The following is a 24,335-nucleotide window of genomic DNA, read 5'->3' as shown; positions in this document are numbered from 1 at the left end:
GGCCATCACAAGTGCACAACCCGCCCCAGCTCTATATACATTCTATGTCCGGACGTGTCTAGGAGTCTTAACATGACATGATGTTTGCTTTAGTAAGTTTTGTGAAATCAATGTTTATGTTTATGATGACTTATATGTTTAAGTGTGTATGAACGTTTCTTGCAATGAATTGTATGTTTGTTTGAAAACTAGCTCACCCTTGCACTTGTATGTTGTGTGTGTTTGNTTCCTCCCTTGCGATGATCATCCAATCCTTTGGATGTGAGCAGTAGGTGATGCGGTACCCTTGGAGCAGGCGTGGGAGGCTGAGGAAGATCCAGCACCTAGTGNTTAGGCAATCATGTTGTTTATTTCTTTTTAGCTTATCATATTTTGCAAAACCTTGGACCTTTGTACTTGAGTTACTTGTCGTTTTAATTTCCTCTCTATTTTGGATGACTGTAATTTATACCTATACAGTTATCTTCTACTCCTAACTGCTTTCCATTATTATAATATGTTGCATTCCATTTGGTATGAATTATACACATATTATGGGATGATACAGGAGTTATAATAATAATGTAAATGACAAAAATATACTAAATACATTTTACTTTATTTTATTTTTCAAAGTAAATGGATAAAATTATAATATGAGAATTTTATTATTTAAACTATTTTACAGATATTTAAAATTTGAATCTTAAATATTTCTTTTTATAAGTAGAAAAGATTTATTTTTTTAAAGAATATATTTCCGTTGAAAGTAGATTATGAAGTAATGTTTTTAGTGTAAATAGGCATGTTCCATTACTTGTACTGAAATTTGAATAAAAGAGGACAGGTATGATAGAAAAGAAAAAAATGGCAATGATTTATTGAAGGTGATGATTATACATTTGGATGAATAGTGGTTGTATTTAGAAAGTTGTATGTACAAGGAGGTATTTAAGGTCGACTAGATGTGGAAGAACTAGGCGAAGGGGAAAGTGAGGGTGAGTGATCTCTGCTACTACCACCTATGATGCAGAGGCGGTTTTAAGATCACATCGATCTGAGAATTTTCTGCAACTGCAAAATCATGGAGAGGCACATGGTCCATTAATTCCAGACTCATTGAGTTCAACTGCAGCACGATCCTATCCACGGGTACGCCCCGCATGTCATCCAGCGCAACAATCTTCTGTTTCAGCTCCAGAACCGTGTCCTTTGGGTCCGAATCTATACGGACACGATTTCTCACCAGAGGCACTTTCACGTTAACCGTCACTGTCTGCGGCACGGGTGGAACAGGATTTGGTACGAAAGTTGATGGTAAAGACAGCCGTGGCAGCACCGACTCTGTCATCTCCCTTACCATTGGCGGCGTGTCTGGCATCGGCATCAACAGTGGTGAAGATGAAAAATCTCCAACTTCGAATGGATCGTCTTCATTTGACGTCTCAGTCAGCTGCAATGACGGAATCCAAGGCGCAATATCCGACAGATTATATTTCCTATTCAAAAAAGGTGGAATTGGCCGATCCCGTATTGGCTGCTGCTTCGGGTCAGAGCTGCACGTCGGCAAGGACACCGGCGGCAAGTATGAGTGGCTTGAAGTTGAGGGTGGCGGCGAAGGTGACTGCGATGGTACCGGCGGGAGGTCTGTGTGGTTTGATGACGAAGGTAACGATGAAGGAGACGGCGAAGGCACCGGCGTCAGGTGTGAGGGGTTTAATCGCGATGGCGAAAGTGACGGCGAAGGAGGAAAATTCAAGTCGCTCACTGGCGTTCGCAATGGTGGCAAATTTAAGTCGGGCACCGGCGGCGGCGATACCGGTATGATTAGGTCATGCAGATGTTCCGGCGATGGCGGGAAGTTTAAGTCACGCACCTGAGGCTGTGATGGAGGGAAGTCTGAGTGGCTCTCCGACGATGGCGATGAAGGCAAGTTAACGTCGCGGTCGGTGGAAAAATCAGAGTCGTGCTCCGACGATACAGCAGGACATGGGCCATCGGCGTGAATTTGGACGATGATGCGCGAGCCGTTTTGGATGAAGCATCCCTGAACGTTTAGATCGTCGTAGAGAAGTTGTTGATTGTAGATAATGATTTGGTGGCGAACGGGAATGCCTTGAAGGTTTTGCACTATTTCCTTGATATCACGTATTGTTTGGAAGGGATGAAGTCGAATGGAGAACGATTCCCCTCCTTGGATCTCAACATTCACATCCACCATCTCCATCGCTTTAGTGTGAATGTGAGAGGGAGCAGCCATGCATGCTTCCTTATATAGTTTCTGGAATGAAAGCTCAACAAGTCGCTTTCAAAAATAAGAATAATTATTTTTAAACTTTAAATCATATTTGACTTTTAAATGTATTTATCAGACATATAAGACACAAAGTGAAAACACCTACTTTAAGTATGAATGTGTATTTTTATTATATTAAAAAAAATGTATAACTTTATTACAATATAATATTAATTAATAGATATATAACAAGAACTGATTAATACTATTCTTTTAATTTTCCAATTTATTGTATTTAGTTAATAAAGGTTGCATATTTGATATTCTCACGTGGTGAATTTATATAGATGATAATATTTTGTCAATTTTTTTAATAATTTTTAATAATAAAATACATTTTATTATTTTATTGATCTATTTGAATTTAATTTTAAAAAAATATATAAAATAAATAAAAAAAAAATTGTGTTGTTAAACAATTGTTAAAAGAATTTTTTTCTTTTTTTTGTTGAGTTATATAAGTTTTGTACCAATGACACAGATGTACATGGATTGGGTTATACAAGAATTTAATGAATGTTAAAATATCATCTCCCTTAAAATAAGCATCAAATATCAAATATAATTAATAAATATTGTTAGTTCATTTATTGTCTATAGTTTTATTCAAGTACTATTTTATAAACAAAAGTCATTGAAAAATATGATGTTTTTTTTAAATAATTGTTATTAAGATCCCTTTTATAGTAGTGTAAGCAGTGTTAATTGCGTTTTATATATGGAAAATTATGTATTGAGTTAACTTCTTTTTTAAACAATGAAAAGAGACTGATTTTATAATAATAAAAAGTTAAACTAAGGTATTTAGTTAAAATAAAATTATTGAATAAAAACTAAGAATAACAATGTGCATGAAATAACGAAAGATTGCCCAAGATGAAGGATTATTCATTTTGTTGTGTTTATTTGGAAAGTTGTACTATTACAGAAGAACTGAATCAACGAAGTAACAGATGTGGATGTGGTTATTCTCAGTAGCCACTGGAACAGACGGTTTCATGCAATAGGTCGACCTCAGGATAATCTGAACGGAAACAATGCTTGAGAAGCATATCGTCACGGAATATCGCATCCGTAAAATGCGATTGCAACACCATCCCTTCTACTGTCAGGTCTTCCATGTCATCGCCTGCATCACGCGCACACATTTTCATATATTCAAGTATCTTCTGCTTCAGCATCAGAACGGTGGCGCCGTCCCATTCCGTTTCTATAGGGATAGCCTTACCTAAATTCACCATAACCTTCACCGACGATGCCTCTTTCTCTGTATTTGGTGCTGACTGTATATGCTGCATCGGAAACACGGGACTCCCTGGCCGCATCCTCACCACCACTGGCTTCCACGGCGGCATCGGACACACAGGAGTTCTCTCCGTCGCCGGAGCCGGAGCCACCCTAGTACTCGCCGGCACTTCAACCGCCTGACTTCTCTCGGGCGCTTGAACCATCGCCGGCAAGTGAACCACGGGAGCGAACTCCGGCGAATGCAAAATCGGAGTAATCGCCGGCCCCTGAGCCACCGGAGTACTCGCTGGTCTTGAAAGAACCTGATGTCCCGGCAGCATCGGAACCAGCGGAGTCGTTGGAAGCATTGGCTGCATTATAACCTCAAGCGGACGGAATAAAGTCGGTTGCCGCCTCGAAAACTGCCTTCGATTCCATAGAGGCAGCGGCGGCGACACAAGGTTTTGGGCATTGGTTTGAGCAGAAAAAAGAAACCGGGAGCTGGGGTTGGATATTCTAGTGTTTAGAACGTTGAGATGATCTTCGAGAAATTCTCCATTATCCAAGATAATGAATTGTCTGGAAATAGGAATTCCAAAAGTTGTTTGGATCTTTTCTTTGACTTCGCGGATAGTATCGAGGGCATGAATTGCAACGGTGATCGTCATATCTTCCTCAACCTGAATATTAGCATTGATTTTCATCTCTGTGGTGAGTGGATTTTCGTTGTTCTGCCCTTTTCCCCTCGATAACTTCAAGTACTTTCACGTTCAACACTTTGGACTCATTTGTGGGCTTCCTGAAGAAGCGAAGTTCTTGAAGATGCTTTGCCAACTCTTCAATGCCATTTATTTCAAATATATATGATCATTTTTTTCACTAGGCATGCATTTGCCTTAAAAGAACTAACTAACTTTCTTGCTAATTTTTAACGGTTTAACTAACTAAGGGACACCATAGGTAGTGACTGGCTTTTAGTTTATTGAATATGAACTCCTAACTCAAGTTTCCATGTACGGCTTCTTCACCATTTACTTAAAGAAAGAAAAGAAAGAAGAGGTCGTTTTTAGGATTCTGTCAATCAGAAACAGATTTTGGAAAATAGAACTCTTGTTATATCACTTATTTTTAAAATCTTACAAATTTTCCATTATATTAAAGTTGTCAGTGCACGAATTCAACTATTCAACAATACACAATTTCTTCATATATAAAATAGTGTGTAGATGGCGACTTGGGTATTTTTGTATTTTTTTTTAAAAAATTTAACTATTCTCGTAATATTGAAGTAAAATTTGTCTATTCTCATAAAAAAACCTCGAAAAAGTTTATACGAGTTTCTAAATTATTTGATTTATATGTAAATATATTTAAACAAAAATTTATAAAATAAATTTTGAAAAATATTTAATATAAAAAATAAATTTTTTATTTCTTGTATATTTTTATTTAAATTTTATATTCCTTAATTATATAGATGTAGACTTATCTCATTTTCTTATTACTTTATATTAAAAATTCAATTTTTAAGATGATATAATATTTGTTGAATCTATCGTATTGTTTCCTGTGAAATTATGTATAAATATATATAATATGAAAATTTCACTATAATTAATAGGATAATGATATTTTGACAATTTTTTCAAAATAATTTTTTGATAATAAAATATATGTCATTATTTTATTGGTCTGTTTGAATTTATTTAAAAAAATATTTAAAACAGATCAATCATACACTACCACATATGGATTGTCAAAAAGTTATAAAAAAAAATTGTTAAAGAGACGTCTTCCTAACTAATAATAGAGACAAATTTATATTATAAAATTTACGTTTGCTGATTACGCTCATTTAAAAAAAAGGGGATAATTAGTTACAAAAATGATGTATAATAAAAGAAAGAATCTTGAAATATGTTTGCAGTTGTGTTAGGATAACTAAGTAACTAATCTCCCCGCCTGTTTCTTGTTTAACAAAAGCACCGCATATCTAAGTAACAGACAGATAATTTTTTATTTGATGCGAACTGAAATTCATGCTTGAACGTGTGGCTTTCTTTATACTCAGGAATTGGATCTATCAGAAACATATTCAGGGGTGACTTCTATGACGTCCCCGTCTTCAATCCCGTACCAGTTAAACGCATGCGCTTCAGACATTACATGGCCATTCTTCTTGTTAGTGAAAAAATAACCAACGTTTGCAGGAAGAACATGCGTGTGAGATTTCTCCAACTCGTACCTCAAATCTTCCACTCTGTTAAACAAATTCACCTCGATCACTACCTTCTGAGTTCCGTCCTTGGGAACCACCATAATCTTCACCATCTTTGCTGCCACACCACCGGCACAATCAGCGCTCACAACAGGAATAGTAAATTTCGGTGGTGCTTCTGCTTCTGGTTTTGCTGGTTTTTTATGCACGTAAACAACTGAATTATTTAGCAACCCGCAATCTCGCAGCGACAATTGGTCAAGCAATTCCTCACCCGATTTCATTCGCACCCACATCTTGGTTAGGTATAGCTTTCTACTCTTCTTCAAACTGTAAATCTTCTCCTTCAGCTGCAGTATGGTATCGTCCAGATCCATCTCTAAGACGAAAGGCCTCACTCTGTATTCAACTATTTGCACTATTAACCTGACTATAGCGGGCGGCATTGGCAGAAGCGGTGGCGGAGCCGGTTTGAACTCAGGTTTCCACGGCGGCAACGCATTCGCTGAATCGTCTTCGAAACGCAAAAGCGGTAATGTAGTCTCCGATGGCACGATCTCTACATAGTCGTTTTTATTTGACCGAGGTGGAAACTGCACCGGCAACGTCACAGGTTTAACGTGGAGTTTTAGACGAGACTGCTCAGAGATATCAGTGTGGAAGATGACGTCGTCGTCTTCAAGAATTTCACCGTCGAAAATGAGCGTTTGGGAAGAAGTGAGAATGGCCCTATACTTCTGCACTTTTTGTTTGATTTCAAGAAATGAGTCAAATAAACCGACTTCAATACAGAATGTTCTCCCATCCTCCAGCACAAAAGTTACATCCATCGTACCTTTTGTCAGAGTCTGGTACGTTCTTTCCGACTTATAAAATTTTCAGATCAAATACCCAATATATTTCAAACTGTTTGAAAACTGGAAAATAACGAAAATTACCCATCCAATTGAAATTTTTTATTTTGAAAATATATTCATTTCATTTCAAATTGAGTTCATACGTGCTGTTATTAAATTGACTATAAATCTATTTTTTAGTAATATCAACTTTGAACCTATACTGTCATTAATTATGTAACAACTTTCAACTAATTTATTTGACATTACAAATGAATAAAATTTAAAGTTTATAATATATCTTACAAGTTATTAAAGAAGCAAAATTGAAATTAAAAATTTACCCAATGTGAACTTACGAGTAAATGCTGTTGTTCAAATTAATAGTAATTTTAACGCATATTCATGGCAATTCAAATTAAAACTCTTGCAAGAATTATTTTATAATACTAAATATAATTCGAAATTTACTTACATTTTCATCTCATGATAAAATTATATTTTATGTATGGACATGAAATTATTTTCAAAATTATAAATAAAGTAATGATTGTACTTATATATAGTAAAAGTTTTAAATTAATAAAATTTGAACATTCTAAATATTTTTATAATATTCTTTTATCATTATAAATAATTTATTTAACGAATAACATCATGCTTTATTATAAATCTTTTCTCTAAACATCTATTAGCTTTTTCAATATTGATTATTTAACGTCAGTTATTTTCGCTTTTATTAATAATAGTATATTGAGATTTAAATGTAAGTCACAGGAAAAATCAGAAGTTAAGAAATATATAAAAAAAATACCCATAGACTTATCATCATCATTCTAAACTTTTATATTAAAGATTTCGTTAATCTTTTGATTTAAATCTTATTATTATTAAATTTCTTAACGAATCCCCGTTATATCAAAATGAAATGCATCAATTATATCAAAACTTAATATATGTCTTGGTATGTAAAGAAAATAAGTTTAAATATATAATAACAAAAATAAATATTAAATATATAGTAACAAAAATAGACATTAAATATATAATAACAAAAATAGAGTTTTTTTCATTCATAATACATGCGTTTATAAAAAAAATTATGTTGTAATTTAGACTATCTTCATTTCTTATAGACACTCAAACTGTCTTTTATATATATATATATATATATATATATATATATATATATATATATATATATATATATATATATATTGTATGAATTATAAAAAAATACACTAAAATATGAAAGAATATCTCAGGAGCTTACAAATTTTATTTGAATGATATACAAAGCTCAGTGATACCTCATTTTAGTACAAGTTTATTATGATAACGACTAACAAACTAACATCCCAGTAGCAGGTTTAACTAACTAACAGGCACCTGACCTAAGTAACTAATTTTTCACTCAATTTTTTGTATTCAATACGAACTGATTCTCATGCATGCATGCATGCATACGTGGCTTCTTCATCATGGGAAAACGCTGGAAAGTTGTTTAGGGTTTATTACAACGGTGTCACCCTCTTTGATCCCTAACCTGTCAAACGAATATGTTTCACTCGGCAGAAGGCCGTTCTTGATGGTAAAAAAGTAACCAAAACTTTCGGGAAGAACATGTTTGTGAAACTTCTCCAACTCAAACCTCAAATCTCCCAAACAGTTAAGAGAATTAACCTCAATGGGTATCTTCTGAATTCTGCCCTTGGGAACCACCATCACCTTCAACATCTTCCCATGTCTGAGATCAACAGCAATCAAAGCTCCTCCTTCTGATCGACTACACACGTAAACATGTGACATATTAAGCATCCCACATTCTAGCATTGACATATGGTCATGCAATTCATCACCTACTTTATTCACCACTACCATATTCTTCACCTTTAGCCTTCGAGGTTTCTTCATTCTGATAAACACCTCCTTCAACTGCAGAACGGTGTCCTTCAGATACATTTCCACGGGGAGAGGCTTCCGTTTAACATCCAAGCTTTTCACCATGAACGTCACTGTATTGGGCAGCGGAGACTGCGGCACCGGCTCCTCCGGCGGAGTGTCCATCATCGACGAGACAAATTCTTCTATCTCGTCTGGATTTTCTGTGAGCACCACCGTTGCGTCCACGGTAAACGACATATTCTGTGCTTCTGGAATCGACGAGAGCATCTCTTGCATCTCCTGTATATCTAATTTGGACACGTTCCTAATCCACTGTGGCAGATCATACTCGTTTTCATTGGGCTGAACCAATTGTGGAACGCGAGAGAGTTGAGAGATGTGAGTGTCGATGACCAAGGCTTCGTTTTGAAAAACCTGACCATTGAAGAGTAGCGTTTGTCGGTCAACGGGAATGTTCGTCGATATCTTTATCTTTTCTTTGATTTCTTGGATCTTGTCAGACAACTCCACTCTAATACAGAATTCTGTCTCATCCTCCAACACAAAAGTCACATCCATGCCACAACCAAATTCAATAACAAACCACGAAAATGAAATGTGAAATTGTAGAGTTCAAGAGAGAGAAGAGTATTGTATGCACCCTATCAAAGGTTGTTCTGTATTTTCCTTCTATTTTTTCGGTTGGTGTTGTCAGACGAAACACTTAGCATTCATGAGGTGTGAGTGTATCTACAAAATTCAACTCCTATATCGTACACACGGGATGTAATTATTTAGAGTTGGTAATTTAATATTTTTAAATTAGAAGTGGCATATAATACTATTTGTTTAAAATAATGAAATTAGTTGATATAAGGTTCAAAAATTATATTTGATTTTGTGTCTAAATGATAATATTGCTGGAAACTTTTAATATGATCTACTCATTAGTGCTTATAAAATTAGTAGATGTTTTGATTTCAATACAACTTTATTTATGTGTAATTATGTAGTATTTTATATAATTATTTTTGTTTTATTCAATTGTTATTTGATAATTTGATTTGGAACTTAATTATACAATATTGAATTTTCTTGTCATCTCAAATAAAAAAGAAAAAAAAGTGTATATAGATATTTAAAATGATATTAGTATAACAAAAAATACACAATATTATTATAAAAAAAGTTTATAAGTAAAGAGTTAAGACTAAAAGAAACGAATTCATTCAAGTATTATGAGAAACAATGAATTCAATACAGGAAAAATAAAATAAAATAAAACAATATACATACATACAAAAATGTCGGAATGTAATAAATAGAAAATTACTCTAAACTTGGTATTTGTAATAATTGAAATTTAATATATATATATATATATATATATATATATATATATATATATATATATATATATATATGTATCATATTTATACCCTTTAGATAAAATAAAACGAAAAAATAACTTTTAAATTGTTTTTTATTTTAATTAAAAAAAAAAACTAACTAACGTACTAATCCACTTTTAGTCCACCAATTTGATTAATTAGGCATCAAACCAAGCTAGCGAATTAACAATATTAATTGTACTCATGGACTGATCCAAGTTGTTATCTTCTGTTAAGATAATGTAATGTCATCAATGTGTCACCCCTCGCAACATTTTAAATCCAGCAACTTAGTCTCGTTTTCTTATTTTATTTTATATTATATTTTTTATATCTTTTCTTTTGATAATGAAATTTCATAAAAATTCATACTTTTTTACTTTAATTTTTTTAACTAAAAATATTAAAATATTATATTGCATAGTTATAATTTAGGTAATCTTATGTAAGCTCTTATTATTAATTTTAAGATTTACACCATGGCATACCAATAGGTTTCTAATATAAATTTTTTATAACAATTGAATATTATAAAAGTTTTAATTTGTTTTATCTCTTAGATAACATGAATATCCAATGAAAGCAACCTAAATTTCATTACGTTATATCATTTTTAAAACTCTGTTTCTGATTTTACTTTAATAATAAAATCCTAAAACACTGGTACATTCATAATTCTTATTTGTATTTTAATATTTTGCAATTTTAAAAACTAATTTAATTATTATGATATGTGACATGTTCAAATGAATTTTTTTTTAGAAGATTAATGTATTAGATTTAACACTCTAGTTAAGCGATGCTCTAGCAAATCATTCACCACCTCACCAACTGGCTCATCAGACCCAGTAAGCAATACTAGGAATCTTAAGCCGAAGAAAGCAACGCTAACCGCGATATAATACTACAGGAAGAGTGGAAGGATAAATATTTCAGACACATACATTCAAGTCAAAACTCTACTGTAACATGCCGAGAATTCATATAATCTCATTAAAATTGTAGCAGAAAACCACTACCGAACATCCGATTCTAGGAAGCGTGAGGCTTAAATACCTGACTTTGAAACAAAAAAAATAAAATTAATGCGGTATTCTTTAGTGTTCACTGTTTACAGGCTGTCAGAGACATGTTTAAACTCAATAAACTATGTTTATGACTCCACGATTTCGTGGTTGAAATGAATAATTCTGCTTCTATCACCCCCTCCTCCCGCAAATCAATTAGCAGCTTTCCAATTTTAACTTTGATTGTCACTTCGCGGTTCAGTTCAACTTCATAAGTAAAACCAAATTTAGAACTTTAAATGCAGTGCAGACGAGGCCACCAATGCAGCTATCTTCTGCGTTTTGATTCTTTCCGCATCTCTGCTACATAGCTCTCCATATTCGATTTCTCCCATAAGCGTTTGAGCACAAGATCTTCCTTTGTTGCTTCATCTATTAATAACAGGCACCAAATAAGAACCATTAATATGCATAGTAATAGGTTAGGCCACGCTAGTAGAATCCAAAACAAGTAACCAAAAAAACTACACATAATTCCACTATGTCCATGGTGTCTAAGAGAAGGTTCGTCGAAGATAATATAATTTACCAATATGTCTCCATCTATCGAGAGGAATACCAAGGGATCTTTGTGTCAGATAAGAAGCATCCTCCCAAGAATAAGAGTGTTTCTTCACTCTGTATCTCCAAAACCAGCAGGCAGACCAAAGTAGCAGCTGAATGGAAACAGAATTCATCAGTAAAATTCACATGCTAAAATATTAACTTTCAAGATTCACCACTATTCGTGTTACAGAAATTCATATATGCTACCTTGAATTAAAATATAGAAATGAAAGATTCACAGTAGTAACTGCATTTTCTAGATAAAGATTGAACTCTAACCTTGCCTAAGGTATAAGGTAATAGAACAAAGCGGACACCAAGAAGTTTCCACACAGAGGCCCTTTCAGCTCCACTTATCTGCAGGTCGAGTTCATTGCTAAGGTCTTGCTCCACTTTCCTGCATGCATATATTCCCCACATTGTGTCATTATGTGCCGGAAGTAAAGAAGTCGCAGTCAACAAAGCACAATCTTACAGATGACAGACAAACTGATTTAAAAGAGGAAATAAGAGTTTTCAAGGTGGAGAACCAATGTTTTCAACAATCAAATATATATATATATATATATATATATATATATATATATATATATATATATATATATATATATATATATATATATATATATATATAAAGTGGGAAAGAAAGTTATTAGTTGGAGTATATGCCGAAGTCCACAATCACATGGGAATGAAATCTAAGCAAACTATGAAGACAATTCATTCATAGGAATCAACTACATATGGGAAATTTTTTAAAACTTAACACAGAAATATTATATTCCCAAGTTCATATTCCTGGGAATAATTTTGCAAAACCTGAAACAAGTACAGACTCATAAAAAATGAGAATGATGGCCTACTTGACGGTATTCTTCTGACTCTTCTTCTTGTTTGTAATCCCTCCACTGCGTTCAAGTTCCAATGCCCTTAGTTTATTTTTATATGCAGGTGTCTTCTTGACCATGGCTACAGCCTAAACACAGAAAAGTAGTGCAATGAACGTAAATATCTTAATCTTTCAAAAGAACTTTGTACAAATAACAAACTAAGCAATTTGCACAAAAGCAATTTCATATATATCCACCAAAAGAAATTGGCACAGCCCTGACCTATTTCAAATCTTATGCATTCATCTAAGACTGTAAATCATGGTAAAACATTCTAGTGGCAGTGATGATTGGATTCATTAGTCATGTATGGAACAGAAAATTTTCACCCTAAAACTTGGGACCGGCAACTCTTGACTTCTTGACCTACTTACTTTCCTTGCCAATAGATTTTCCAAAACCCTTAACTGGGCATAAGTCAGGTAAGTACAATCTGTTTTTTGTGTGTACAATGGTAGGAATGAGGTTCAAACTACCCAAGGCACTAACACCATATGACCCTAGTGGGCTACCAAATTACAATCTTTAACACTACGAACACAGCTCTTCAAACTTTAGAAAGCAAATTAGAGAATTGTATAATAGTACATTTTACATAAGAAAGTTCTACTATTCCTGAGTTTTGACATTACACAATCATATGGTACATTTTCACATCAGGGGAGTTTAATGATACATCATAGGATATTAAAAATATCACAATACCTGATTATACCTTGTTGATTGATTTAGATATTGAAAACCTGAAAGAATAATAAGAAGGCCAACCAACACAGCTCGAGGATCCTGACAGGTAAAAAAGTACGTAAGTACTAAAAATGAGACTCACTTGCAAAAATCAGTAATTTCTAATCAAATTTATCCAAAATTCATCACGGATTCAAATTGTAAACCAACAAATCACACCGTCTTGTGACCATAGTATGCCCGATAGTAGCGTGCAGTATTATAAAACACCTGAAATCAATAGATGAAAACACAGCTCTACTTCAACAAACACTAAAAGAACAGAGATGAAAAATCAGGGATATTGACCCAAAATTTAAAAGTAAACCAAACTTTCTATAAAAAATCTAAACACCTCCTCTGGATGTGCAATTGCATAATCATATTGTTCGCGCGTGGCCTCGTCCTTCAAAATCTGTAAAGTTATATAACTATCATTAGCATCAGAACCAACACCTAACCAAATATAGACCAGTGTGGTCAGTTTTCAATATACTCGGCATTGCACAAGGTTCAATTTTAACAGATATACACTCCTACATCCAAATCATTAAAAAAAAAAAAGAAAAAGCAAGAAAACCAAAGCACCTCGTAAGCATTGGCGATTTTAACAAACAGCTTTCGCGATTCGGGATCAGGGTTCTTATCTGGATGACTGAATCAAACAAGAAACCAATAAGAAAGTAGTTATTATATTAAAAAAAAAAGAGTAAGAGAGGGAGTGCTAAGGAGGAGAAACACGTACTGCTTCAAGGAGAGTTTGTAGTAAGCTTTCTTGATTTCGGAAGCATTGGCACTCTGAGAAATCCTGCGAATGAGAAGAGGGAGCGTTACAGCGGGAAATAAAGCTTAGGTTAAGGACAATTGAAGGAAGAAAAGGAATGTTAGCTGACCCAAGCAGATCGTAGCAATCATCTTCGTCGCAGTAGATTGCGCGCGAAGGGGAGACGAAGGATAAAAGGAGGACCGCCAAGAGGAATGGGATGGCGGTCGTGCGCCACCGGAGCGCTGCCGGCAGCGGATCCATGACGCGGAAAACGTGGAGGCTTTATTTTACTTCTGTTCCCCACTTTCTCTCTGTTGACCCAAACTCCCCAATCGAATGCTCTCTTGCCACAGTTCCCATCTAAATTCGGGTCTTCCATGCTCCGCGAATTCGAGTTTTTTTTTTTTTTTTTTAATTATTATGGTTATCTTTTACTTTTTTATTATATTTAAGTTAATTCTTTATTTTTTAATTATTGTATTTGCACAATGAAATGTTTTCATTGTTCAAAAAGATATTTCTACTATTCCCTTAAATAAAGTAAAATTGGAAATTGTATTTACTCGAAACTTTTGATATTGTTTCACCAATATATTTTAAAAACATTGATTTTGTTTTCTATTTTTCTATAATGTTAAACTTTATTCATCATGTTAAACAAATTTTCAATTCAGCATTAGATATGTTAGACATGTGTTGTTTATTTTATTTTTGTAATAAAATCATTTTAAAAAATAAATAACTTAGTCCAAAGAGGTTCGTCCAATCAACTTCATTTTTTTCAAATAAAAAATGCTAAAGTTTTCTCTTTTTACACGGAGGCTTCTTTTTTTCTTGGACAATGATATTTTAATATTATTTTTTGACACTATTTTGACACTGCACACGTGTCAAGATGTGATTGGACGATTTCAAATTAAAAAAGTTGAGGCAGGAGTATATTTGGAAGAGAAAAACCAAAGTTTGTTTTTTAATTTGAAATCGTCCAACCACATTTTGACACGTGTGCAGTGTCAAAATGGTGTCAAAATTTTATTTTCTTTTTTTCTTCTCCAACACGAGAGTCACTAAGGATTTCATCTTCACAAACGATCAGCTCAAGAATGAAGAAAGTAAAGCAATTACTTTAAGTATAAAAGAAAAGGTCTAAAACAAGTTTTTTTAGTACCAATATTTCTCCTGTTAAATTAATTATAAAATTATGTTTAAGAAAAAAAAATCAAAGATTTATTTTAGTACTAATATATTTCTATTAAATTAATTATATAATTACGTTTAAAAAAAAGTCTAAATTTTTTTTAGTATTAGTATATCTCTATTAAGTCAATTACAACTTTATGTTCGAGAATAAAATTGATTAAATTATTATCAGCATTTGTTAATTTTTATTAATATTAAAAGTTGTATTTAATGAGTTAAAACATTTTCCAATAAAATTAAAATTAAGCAAAACTATTAGTGTCCTATAATCAATTTTGTTTTCTATTTTTTTCTTCTTTTTATTTCACTCTTCGCTTTCTTCTTCTTTTTGTTTCACTCCCTCTTTTCTTCCTTTTTACAGTTATTCTTGTAAGATTTCTTGGCAAATTTCATTTCTTAAATATCATATTTTTTGTGTACACCAATATTTTTGTTCTTATATTATGTTAATATTTTTTTTTTCTATTTGTATTGTTTTTATTCTACTTGTTGAATTTGTATTAGAATCGGAAATATTACTTGCATAAAATGGAGTAATTATGTCTAATAATTAATGGATGTGAGAATTGAAAAATGTGTTGAGTTATTCAAATTTATGTCTAACCCCTGTTTGCATCATAGGAATCAAACATAAATTTCTATCTAATAAGAGGGGTCAAACGTTAAACCCTTATAATTCTAGCTCATCTTGAAGATCTCCATTGTAAAACACAAACTTAAATAAGGTAATTCAGATAATAAAAGTATTTGAAACTATGAAAACTATATTATTTTTTAGGCTAGTAACTCAACTAAACAAAGTATTAATCTTATCACTGATAATCTTAAAATCATTGGGTTGATCATAATGTGCACAGAATTTGTATGCATTGAATTTAGGAAAACAAGAGAGACTAGTTTGGTTCGAGAGTTACTTTTCTTGGGCTTTACAATAGCAGCCCACAAAGTTGGCCCAACTACACCTTAAGTCAATTCTTTTCTGAAAACTCTTGCACTTTGATTAATTTATTAAAGGGAGTTGATCCCTGCACCTCCCCATTTCCATCCTCCACCTCCCCAACTTTCTTCAATTTTCTTTTATTACACAAATAACCTTTTTATCCTTAACGGTTGCTGGTTAAAATATTTTACTTCACCAATATATAAACATACACCCCCACCCATGGAAATGGAGCATCCGTTGCATTGATATCACATATATGAGCATCCGTTTATTTCCACTTTAACCATTATTCTTTTATTTTGGGTTTTGAAACAAGTTTTACTCTATATAAAAAAATTTACAAAAATAAATCCCATGTAAATTCTCCAACTTTTTGGTAACCTAAAAACTGTTACTATTAATTATACTGATACTATTGTTACTGTGCTTACCCCAATGGCTCAATCTGCATTAACTGATTTCACCAAATTAAATATTATAATTACTAACCATTTTTATATCTTATAATATTGTCCTCTTTGTGTCTACGAGGGTATGTATGAAAGGGAGAGGAAGATGAAGAGAGTAAGAATAAGAACAAATGAGATTCTATGGAGTGTGGAGGTGTGGGATAAGAGCACAGTAAAAGGGAGAGAGAGAATAGAAGATTAGGGTTTTAAATTAAACATGGTAAAAGTAAAAAATAAAATTACTATAAGTTACTTTTGGAATATAAAAAAATTGGAGAGAAGGGTTAGGGAGTAGCTCCCGAGGTGAGATGCTGAAGTATAAATCTAGGGTTTCTAATTTAATAAGGTTAAAAGTAAAAAAAAAAAAGTAAAAAGGTTACTTTTATAATAAAAAAAATTGAAGAAAGTTGGGGAGGTAGAGGGTAGAAATGGGGAGGTGTAGGGATGAACCCCCTTTATTAAAATTAACTCTTGCACTTTACAATAGCAGCCCACAAAGTTGGCCCAACTACATCTTAAGAAGGTTTTATGGGTGACCATAAATTAATAGTAAGAAAATTTTGTGGCGGTGCTCAGGAATCTCACAGGACTCTTCATCAAGCAAGAATGCGAAGCGAAACAAACTGCACAAAGCTCCGAATTTCAAAGATAGAGAGAATTGATGTTAAGAAGTAGAGAATTGCAATAAGATTGTTGATCTCAGTTACATAAATGAAAAGAAAAAATAAAACTATCAAAGTAAAATAGTAGGTTACGAAAATAAGTATAGCCCGATAATAATAATAATACTAATCACACGTCTTTCTCTAAAAAAAATCAATTGTTGGTATTTGACAATGTTTTCGTTATCCTGATCTTTCCCCAGCCAAGGAGAAAGAAGAAAACGGAAGCACTTTGTAAGCCATGCCAATTTCACGGTTATGTCCCTCTGTTCCTCAAATCGTAGCGTGCACGCAAAACGACCAAACCGGGTCGAAGGCCGTTTCAGGGAGACCCAAGGGGAGCCCTCAGCTGAACCGATGGTCCAGAGCCCGAGCCGTACGGTCTGGGAAGAAATTTGACCGTTCCACTCTCCGAACCCAACCACCGGAACCCAACACTCCTCTAAGTCAATTTCCTCTTCCGGTGGACCCAGACGATGCCGCTAATTTGGACGGCGCAGATGTCATGACCGTCAAGTCCATCTACATGGTCTCCGACGGAACCGGCTGGACAGCTGAACATTGCGTTAACGCCGCTTTGGGTCAGTTCGATTACTGTTTGGTCGACCGTGGCTGCCCCGTCAGTACCCATTTGTTTTCTGGGGTAAGTAAATGCAAACATCTAATAAAAATATTTGCTTTACTAATTTTAATCATCTCATGGTATGACTTTAATTTTTGCATTTACATTTTATACACATAGTGAAGAATCATGTCAATATTTATTATTGTGACTGATGTTGTACAAGCTTTATAGTTTCTGTGTAGTTGTTTTTAGAATATAAATTTTGTTGTTGATGTTGTGGTTAAGATTGATGACACGGAGAAGTTGTTGGAGATCACAAAGCAAGCAGCTAAGGAAGGTGCTTTGCTTGTGTATACTTTGGCTGATTCACAATTGGCTATGGCTGCAAAGAAGGCATGTAAGTTATGGGGTGTGCCTTCCACTGATGTCTTGGGACCCATCACAGAGGCCATTGCTTCTCATTTGGGTGTTTCTCCCTCTGGCCTTCCTCGTGGGGCTTCTGGCCTTCCCCTGTCTGATGATTACTTTCGTAGGATTGAAGCTGTTGAGTTCACCATCAAGCAAGATGATGGGGCATCTCCCCAGAATCTGGCCAAGGCTGACATTCTTCTCACCGGCGTTTCTCGCACCGGCAAGACTCCCTTGTCCATCTATCTGGCTCAGAAGGGGTACAGGGTAGCCAATGTGCCCATTGTTTTGGGTGTGGCAATGCCAAGGACTCTGTTTGAGGTGGATCAACAGAAGGTTTTTGGCTTGACTATAAACCCTCTTATCTTGCAGAATATTAGAAGTGCAAGGACTAAAACCATGGGATTAAGCTCAGATGGTAGGAGTATTTATTCAGAGATGAGTTATGTTAGGGAGGAACTTGAATTCGCTGGAAGGCTCTTTGCTCAGAACCCTCTTTGGCCAGTCATTGGTAACAAATTTATTCTTCTCAAGTTTTAATTTCTGCATCTGTGATGTTACATTAATTCATATAGGGGTTGGAAAATGTTAGCTTTTCAGACAAATGCTTGTGACGTCTTATTTTGCTATCTATTCACAGATGTCACTGGAAAAGCCATAGAAGAGACTGCCGCTGTTCTGTTGAGGCTGTACCATGACAGGAAGAACAAGTGCACTATGTCAAAGATCTCAAAACGCTATTAGAGATGATATGTTTTTCCCACGTTGAACTACAGACTGTAAAGTACCAAATTTGTATAGTGCTATATTGTAGAATTTACTGAATACTCATAAATTTTAGGTTATTTAATCGATTAATCGCTATAATTGAATAAACATTTCTTAGTCCCTACATTATTAATTGTTCATTTTAGTCCTTATACAATACATACGATTTTAATTTCTTTTCTCTATAAATTTAGATGGTATGAACTAAAAGACATTTAAAATTATATATAAAATGACTAAAAGAGATTAAAATAATATATGTATACGATGTGTTTAACTACAGTAATAAAAATTAAATTTTTATAATTGGAATTAAATCTATATTTTATATGCCACTTACTTTTGGGGGTATTCTTTTGCTAACTAGCAGGCAACCAGCAGATTCGTCTTAGATATCATTACAGGTATATGGTGAAATGCTACCATCAACAGCTTGTATCACAAGTAATTCGATTCTGAGAAAGAGTTGAACATGTCTGGTGAACCTACTGATGAATTGCAAACTGCTATCAAAAATTTTAGTGAGTGCTGGCGACTTCTCTTTTTGTGAAACTTCTCATGGAGCATAATGAGTAAGTAGAATGCTCTTTTCTTTCAAGGGAAAGGAAGTTCTGTTTCCGCCAAAAATAGTGAAGTATCCCTCCTCCATGAGTATTGGCTTTATTATCTTGTTGGATCTTAGTTACACTTACCGCTATATGCTGGGAATATTAATTGGTATGTAAGCCATCGATTTTCTTGCTAAAACATCTGGTGGAGTTTAATATTTTATGCTAGTTTGGTTGCCAACACTTATAGAAAAAATACATGACATACTAAACATATTAAAATCTTACATTCCAAGCAACTAATGTCATTTACCTTATTTACGTAAACTTGCTGGTGTACCAAACTTGCCTACGGGACAAAAGCATGAGCAGGTGGATAGTAAGGGGTTTGTTTGTTTTTCTTTCCCATTGTGAAATTCAAGAACTCACAAATTTTGTTGGTTGGGTTGCTAATGTTTGTTCACCTAACTGGGATTGTGGATTAACAGTTTTGCTGCAACCTTAGAATAACTGTTAGCTCATGCCCATCTGATCTCTTAATATGGTTGAGGACAAATTTTTAACACTTACAGTAATTGAGGGTGGTCCTCAAGTCCGCAATCGAAAACTCGCGTGGCTGTTTATATCTTGTGCCAACGGAAACATTTATCTTATAATACGGTTGTTAAGGAAAAGGATCCAAGTGACTAATATCTTTGACATGCTACATTTTATGTAAACCACTGTACTCAACAGACAAAAATTTACTAAATTAATCTTAATCTTCCTTAAATATATAGACATTCTTTGGCCCTAGAAAAGGCACTCGTGGATTACAGTTTCATCCAGACAAAAAATTCGTCTTTTAGCACGCATGTCGTTTGTGCCTACTTTTGTAGCTTGTAGGTAAGTAGCTCTTATGGTTTTTGGTTTACTTTCCCCTACCTTTTCCCACAGTTAACATTGAAGTTACACACATTAAAAAAAGCTTCACTTGCCATTACATGATCTAAACAAAAGATACAGGGAATAAAAATAAGGACGGAGTAGAAAGAGCAAAAAGGGACTTTCTGATCCCCAACACCGCTCTGCCCTTTGATGACACTCCAAATAAAATATAGAGCACTCTCGTACATGTGATCTTTATCTGTTGCTGTATTCCATTCACCAAAAAAAAATAAAATATATTCCTTCCCCCTTTATCACAGTGCAGTATGACATTGAGTTTGCCTTTCGTAGCCCCCAACAGGTAACTGATTCTGACGTCAAGGTGGTGGAAATTTTAGTTGCCTATTGAAAGTTTTACAAATTTGTCTTCAAAATTCTTGTTCCTGAGTTTTGCTCCAATCCTAGGATCTAGATTTTACACGACCCATCATTTCATTTGTTCCATTTATATCAGTGGCATAACTAACTGCTTTCAGCCCCCTTATTCATCTGCACTTTGCTTGCTGATAGTAAGAGTGAAGTATATTAGCAACATTGTTCCCATGCTTGACCTGTTTCAGAGCTGAGAAATTAAGACACATAACATAGGGTGAAGGAAAGAACAGAAGCCAAGTACCGAAGCTAATTAGAGCTGAATCTTACAAGGTGGCGAAGAAAATAAGAACTCTTCTAGGATCAAGGAGCCAAGAAGAAGGTCGTTTAAAACTATTTCTTCTAGTTACACTTTTGCTTTCGGTGTTGGTGGAGCACATGTTACTGGCAGTAATAGTAATCTGATGATGAACCTGTGTGTTTGTGGAATGTTGCGTGGACCCTACTGCTACCGTCGCTGACTTTTCAGCCCTGCAGGATCCTGCTAGAGCAGCTGCAGTTCCATAAAACCCACATCACAATATTGTCTGAATTTCTGATAATGACAATACCTGTGGCCCCCAAGAATGGGTTACCAACAAGATATTAATATTAATATCTATCTCGTGATCTGTAATGTCTGTAGAAATACACATGGTTGACCCAGAATTCTATTTCATTGAGCTTTAATTAATTGACATGTTCTAATAGTAGGTTTCCTGTTTTTCACCCGAACTAATCTCCAACTACCAGGGACTAGGCCAAACTAATTTCACCGCCATCATAATTTTTTATGGACGCAATCCCAGTGTGACTTTTAATCATGTTGATGTCATTATATTCCGAAAGCTAAATTACATTGGATCTGAGATTATTCACAACTATAGTATATTCAAAACAGACAGTTATACAGCAATAAGACCTAAGAATTAGGGGACAAACATTTTGGCATCACAGGTACAGGTTGGTGCTGAAATACTTAATGATACCTCTAATTTTGCCACCCGTGTCCACAAATAAATATGCATATCGATGAACCCAAGTTCCATAATTGTAAAAAATTGAAACAAAAGCGACTGTTTGTAGTTTTATTAAAATTATCTTCAACACGACATACAGGAAGACAAATCTCGAGTTGGCGAATCATTCGGTCCAGGATAGTAAGAAAAATACAAAAAGATATGTGGATCCTCTCATATGTTCTTTATGTGGTACATACTTTTTATATACTTATCTGCAAATTACAATGCACATGAAGAGACTCAAATGAAGATCTAATTCTAAATAAAACAAAACATACTATACTATAGCTTAGATTAGAATAATACAATTAACGAGTTCACAATTTTTCGCAAAGACAATGGTGTATGGTACCTTTTGGTGAGCATGTAGTTGGAACAGTATCCCTATCATGAAGTGTAACATTGCCATTCACCTTCCTGTCGCCCCCACGCTGAGATCCTTTCCTGGAAAGGTTCCGCTGCAACTGTACCGTTGAAATCAATCAATCAATGACGTGAAAAAAATATTGAGTATAATAGCCAATATTGAGTAACTGAACAAGTCAACTCCGGGTGGTGAGTTAAGTAAGGGATACATAAAGGGGAAACTTTAATGATAGTATTAAATAGCTTCATCAAATTTTCAACGCTTCTTTAACTTAATTTTATAGTTAAGGTGAGGAATTGAGGGGTGGAGAATTAATAATAATAATAATAATAATAATAATAATAATAATAATAATAATAATAATAATAATAATAATAGAGCTTGAGAAAGACATTCGATTTCAATGGCCGAAAAGGTTTAACAACAGTTGATAACGTGTGTTCTCCTTCTCACTTTCATTAATGCCCCAATTATTAGTGTACATTGTACTAATTGCAAGAAGAACAAAACACCACCTATCCTGTTTTGGTTGCAATATGTGCCAAATAATTAATATAAAGTAATTATAAGTGGTAAAATACAATTTAAAACAGAACAAAAAAGGATCTTACTGTGATTCTTGAATTAGTATTGATGCTATCTTTGTTGATGGCGGAAGAGAAGGAATCCATGTCGATCACAAAGCTATCAGCTTCGTCAGCTGAATACTGAAACGCGTTTATGTGATCTGAAACAGAGATTCTCTGGGTACCCATGTTCTTCTGTTCGGATTCCAAAGCCTCGCGAGAAGAAGAATCACCCAAACTCTACAAAAGCAAAACCCATGTCAACAAAGCTACAAGGATTAAGAATTATAAAGGAGTGTGATGACCGAAAATCGAAGAACCCGAAGACCCAAATTTTCAATGGAACAGTCTTAAAGAAAGAAAAACCGTAAAAGAAATCCTTACCAACTCAGGAATTTCTTCCCTTTCCATCACTTTTTAACAGAAAGAAGAAGAAAAGGGGATAACGAAGGAGAAAAAGTTGCCTATGAAATGGGGCACAGCTCAGGCTATAACTATACAGCACCTGATTGCAAATGAAAACGAAGCCCATAAGTCAAAACGGTTAAGATTATATATAAAAGAAAAATAAAAATAAGAATAAACAGAACATACCCGTGAACATACAGAAATTTCTTCTTTGTTCCTCTTTAGGTTGCAGGATTATAGGAAAAGTGATTATGGCAATGAAAAGGAGTAAAGGGTGCAAAGGACAGATGTAGAAGGGCAGTTAGGAAGGTTTTGGTTTGTTATGGTGAAAATTTTTGTGGAAATGGATGGACTTATAAGAAGTGTTGTTTTTTGTCTGATTAGAAGCGGGTGATTTTTTGTGGAAGAAAGAAAGAGGAAAAGACGAAAGAATGGATGGGAAGAGTGTAAGGGGAAAAGAGAGAGAAGGACATCGCCATCATGATGATGATCATGCCGATTGTGGGGTTTGTTCTGTGAAAGAAAAGATATGCAGACATACATAAACAGAGAAGTAAGAAGGGGTTTCATTGCAAAATGGACTCCTTTCTTTAATCTTTATACCACCATCTTTGCTTTTCTGCTCTGTTATATTATATCCTATGTACTTTACTTTGAATCTCTGACGTGTAACAGATAAGTACATCTTTGCAGAGGACAATTTTTTTTAAAAACTATAATAATTAAAAAATTTTACTGTGTGAAAAAATGTTTCAAATATCCATCAATAAATAAATAAAATATAATGAAATTAATTTTATTCGTAAATTACAAAAGAAATGGAGCTTAGTTTTACATTTTACTATATAAAATAGTTTTTAACTTATTTTCTCATAAATTATAACGAGTTGATTTGAATCTTAATATTGCTGAACAGGAAAGGATAATGATTATTAATTTTTTTGCCATTTCTGGAATAATTTTGTTTAAAAAAATAATGTCCTAAATAAACGTTTTCGTATGATTAAGGAAATTAGTTTCAATAAACCATTTTAAGTATACCAATCCATTTTGCACTTAATCCTATATTCTCTTTTAATCATTGTTGCTGTATTTATTTTTATCGTTATTATAAATTTGGAAAACAAACTTACCTTTATCTACTTAGTAACTTCTTTGAGGAAACTTAATTTTGTCTCTTCTCTCTTCAAGAATAATACGTGTATTAATAATTATTATCTTAAAATCCAAATTCTTTTAAATTAATTACTTATTTTAATCAATTTAAACTGTTTTATGTTTTAATCAGCAAGTACCAATTTCCCTTAAAAAGATTTCACTATTTT

The 24,335-nt window shown here is 33.9% G+C and overlaps 5 protein-coding genes across 6 annotated transcripts; 1 reads left to right on the top strand and 4 right to left on the bottom strand.

The window, feature by feature from the left end:
- Window positions 1-5,369: 5,369 nt before the first annotated feature.
- LOC106754369 lies at window positions 5,370-6,550 on the bottom strand. Its single transcript, XM_014636380.2, has one exon. It carries the CDS (start codon window positions 6,548-6,550, stop codon window positions 5,570-5,572), a length of 981 nt encoding a protein of 326 aa, XP_014491866.1. The 3' UTR covers window positions 5,370-5,569.
- Window positions 6,551-8,035: 1,485 nt separating this feature from the next.
- Window positions 8,036-9,019, bottom strand: LOC106754368. The gene has a single exon (XM_014636378.1). The coding sequence runs from the start codon at window positions 9,017-9,019 to the stop codon at window positions 8,036-8,038; it is 984 nt and encodes a 327-aa protein (XP_014491864.1).
- Window positions 9,020-10,776: 1,757 nt separating this feature from the next.
- On the bottom strand, window positions 10,777-14,181 carry LOC106754379 (dnaJ protein ERDJ7). The gene is made up of 10 exons (XM_014636389.2): window positions 13,954-14,181; window positions 13,806-13,868; window positions 13,649-13,715; window positions 13,416-13,475; window positions 13,241-13,291; window positions 13,040-13,120; window positions 12,308-12,420; window positions 11,724-11,841; window positions 11,428-11,554; window positions 10,777-11,270 (listed from the first exon to the last, which is right to left on the bottom strand). The coding sequence occupies exons 1-10, from the start codon at window positions 14,085-14,087 to the stop codon at window positions 11,167-11,169; spliced, it is 918 nt and encodes a 305-aa protein (XP_014491875.1). The 5' UTR covers window positions 14,088-14,181; the 3' UTR covers window positions 10,777-11,166.
- A 2,792-nt stretch (window positions 14,182-16,973) lies between these two features.
- LOC106754378 (probable pyruvate, phosphate dikinase regulatory protein, chloroplastic) lies at window positions 16,974-18,968 on the top strand. Its single transcript, XM_022777933.1, has 4 exons — window positions 16,974-17,089; window positions 17,284-17,723; window positions 17,931-18,564; window positions 18,694-18,968. The coding sequence occupies exons 2-4, from the start codon at window positions 17,322-17,324 to the stop codon at window positions 18,795-18,797; spliced, it is 1,140 nt and encodes a 379-aa protein (XP_022633654.1). The 5' UTR covers window positions 16,974-17,089; window positions 17,284-17,321; the 3' UTR covers window positions 18,798-18,968.
- Window positions 18,969-20,111: 1,143 nt separating this feature from the next.
- LOC106754383 lies at window positions 20,112-23,607 on the bottom strand. Of its 2 annotated transcripts, none has more exons than XM_022777934.1 (6): window positions 23,197-23,607; window positions 22,987-23,107; window positions 22,648-22,842; window positions 22,022-22,133; window positions 20,939-21,161; window positions 20,112-20,858 (listed from the first exon to the last, which is right to left on the bottom strand). In XM_022777934.1, the coding sequence occupies exons 2-6, from the start codon at window positions 23,011-23,013 to the stop codon at window positions 20,822-20,824; spliced, it is 594 nt and encodes a 197-aa protein (XP_022633655.1). In that variant the 5' UTR covers window positions 23,014-23,107; window positions 23,197-23,607; the 3' UTR covers window positions 20,112-20,821. The 2 variants fall into 2 exon arrangements, with proteins under 2 accessions (XP_022633655.1, XP_014491881.1); XM_014636395.2 differs by having other exon boundaries at window positions 20,112-20,847; window positions 23,197-23,603.
- Between the last annotated feature and the right edge of the window lie 728 nt (window positions 23,608-24,335).

This window comes from Vigna radiata, unplaced genomic scaffold (assembly GCF_000741045.1).
Source record: "Vigna radiata var. radiata cultivar VC1973A unplaced genomic scaffold, Vradiata_ver6 scaffold_450, whole genome shotgun sequence".
Taxonomy (NCBI): Eukaryota; Viridiplantae; Streptophyta; class Magnoliopsida; order Fabales; family Fabaceae; genus Vigna; species Vigna radiata.
This window is presented reverse-complemented; position numbering and strand designations above follow the sequence as displayed.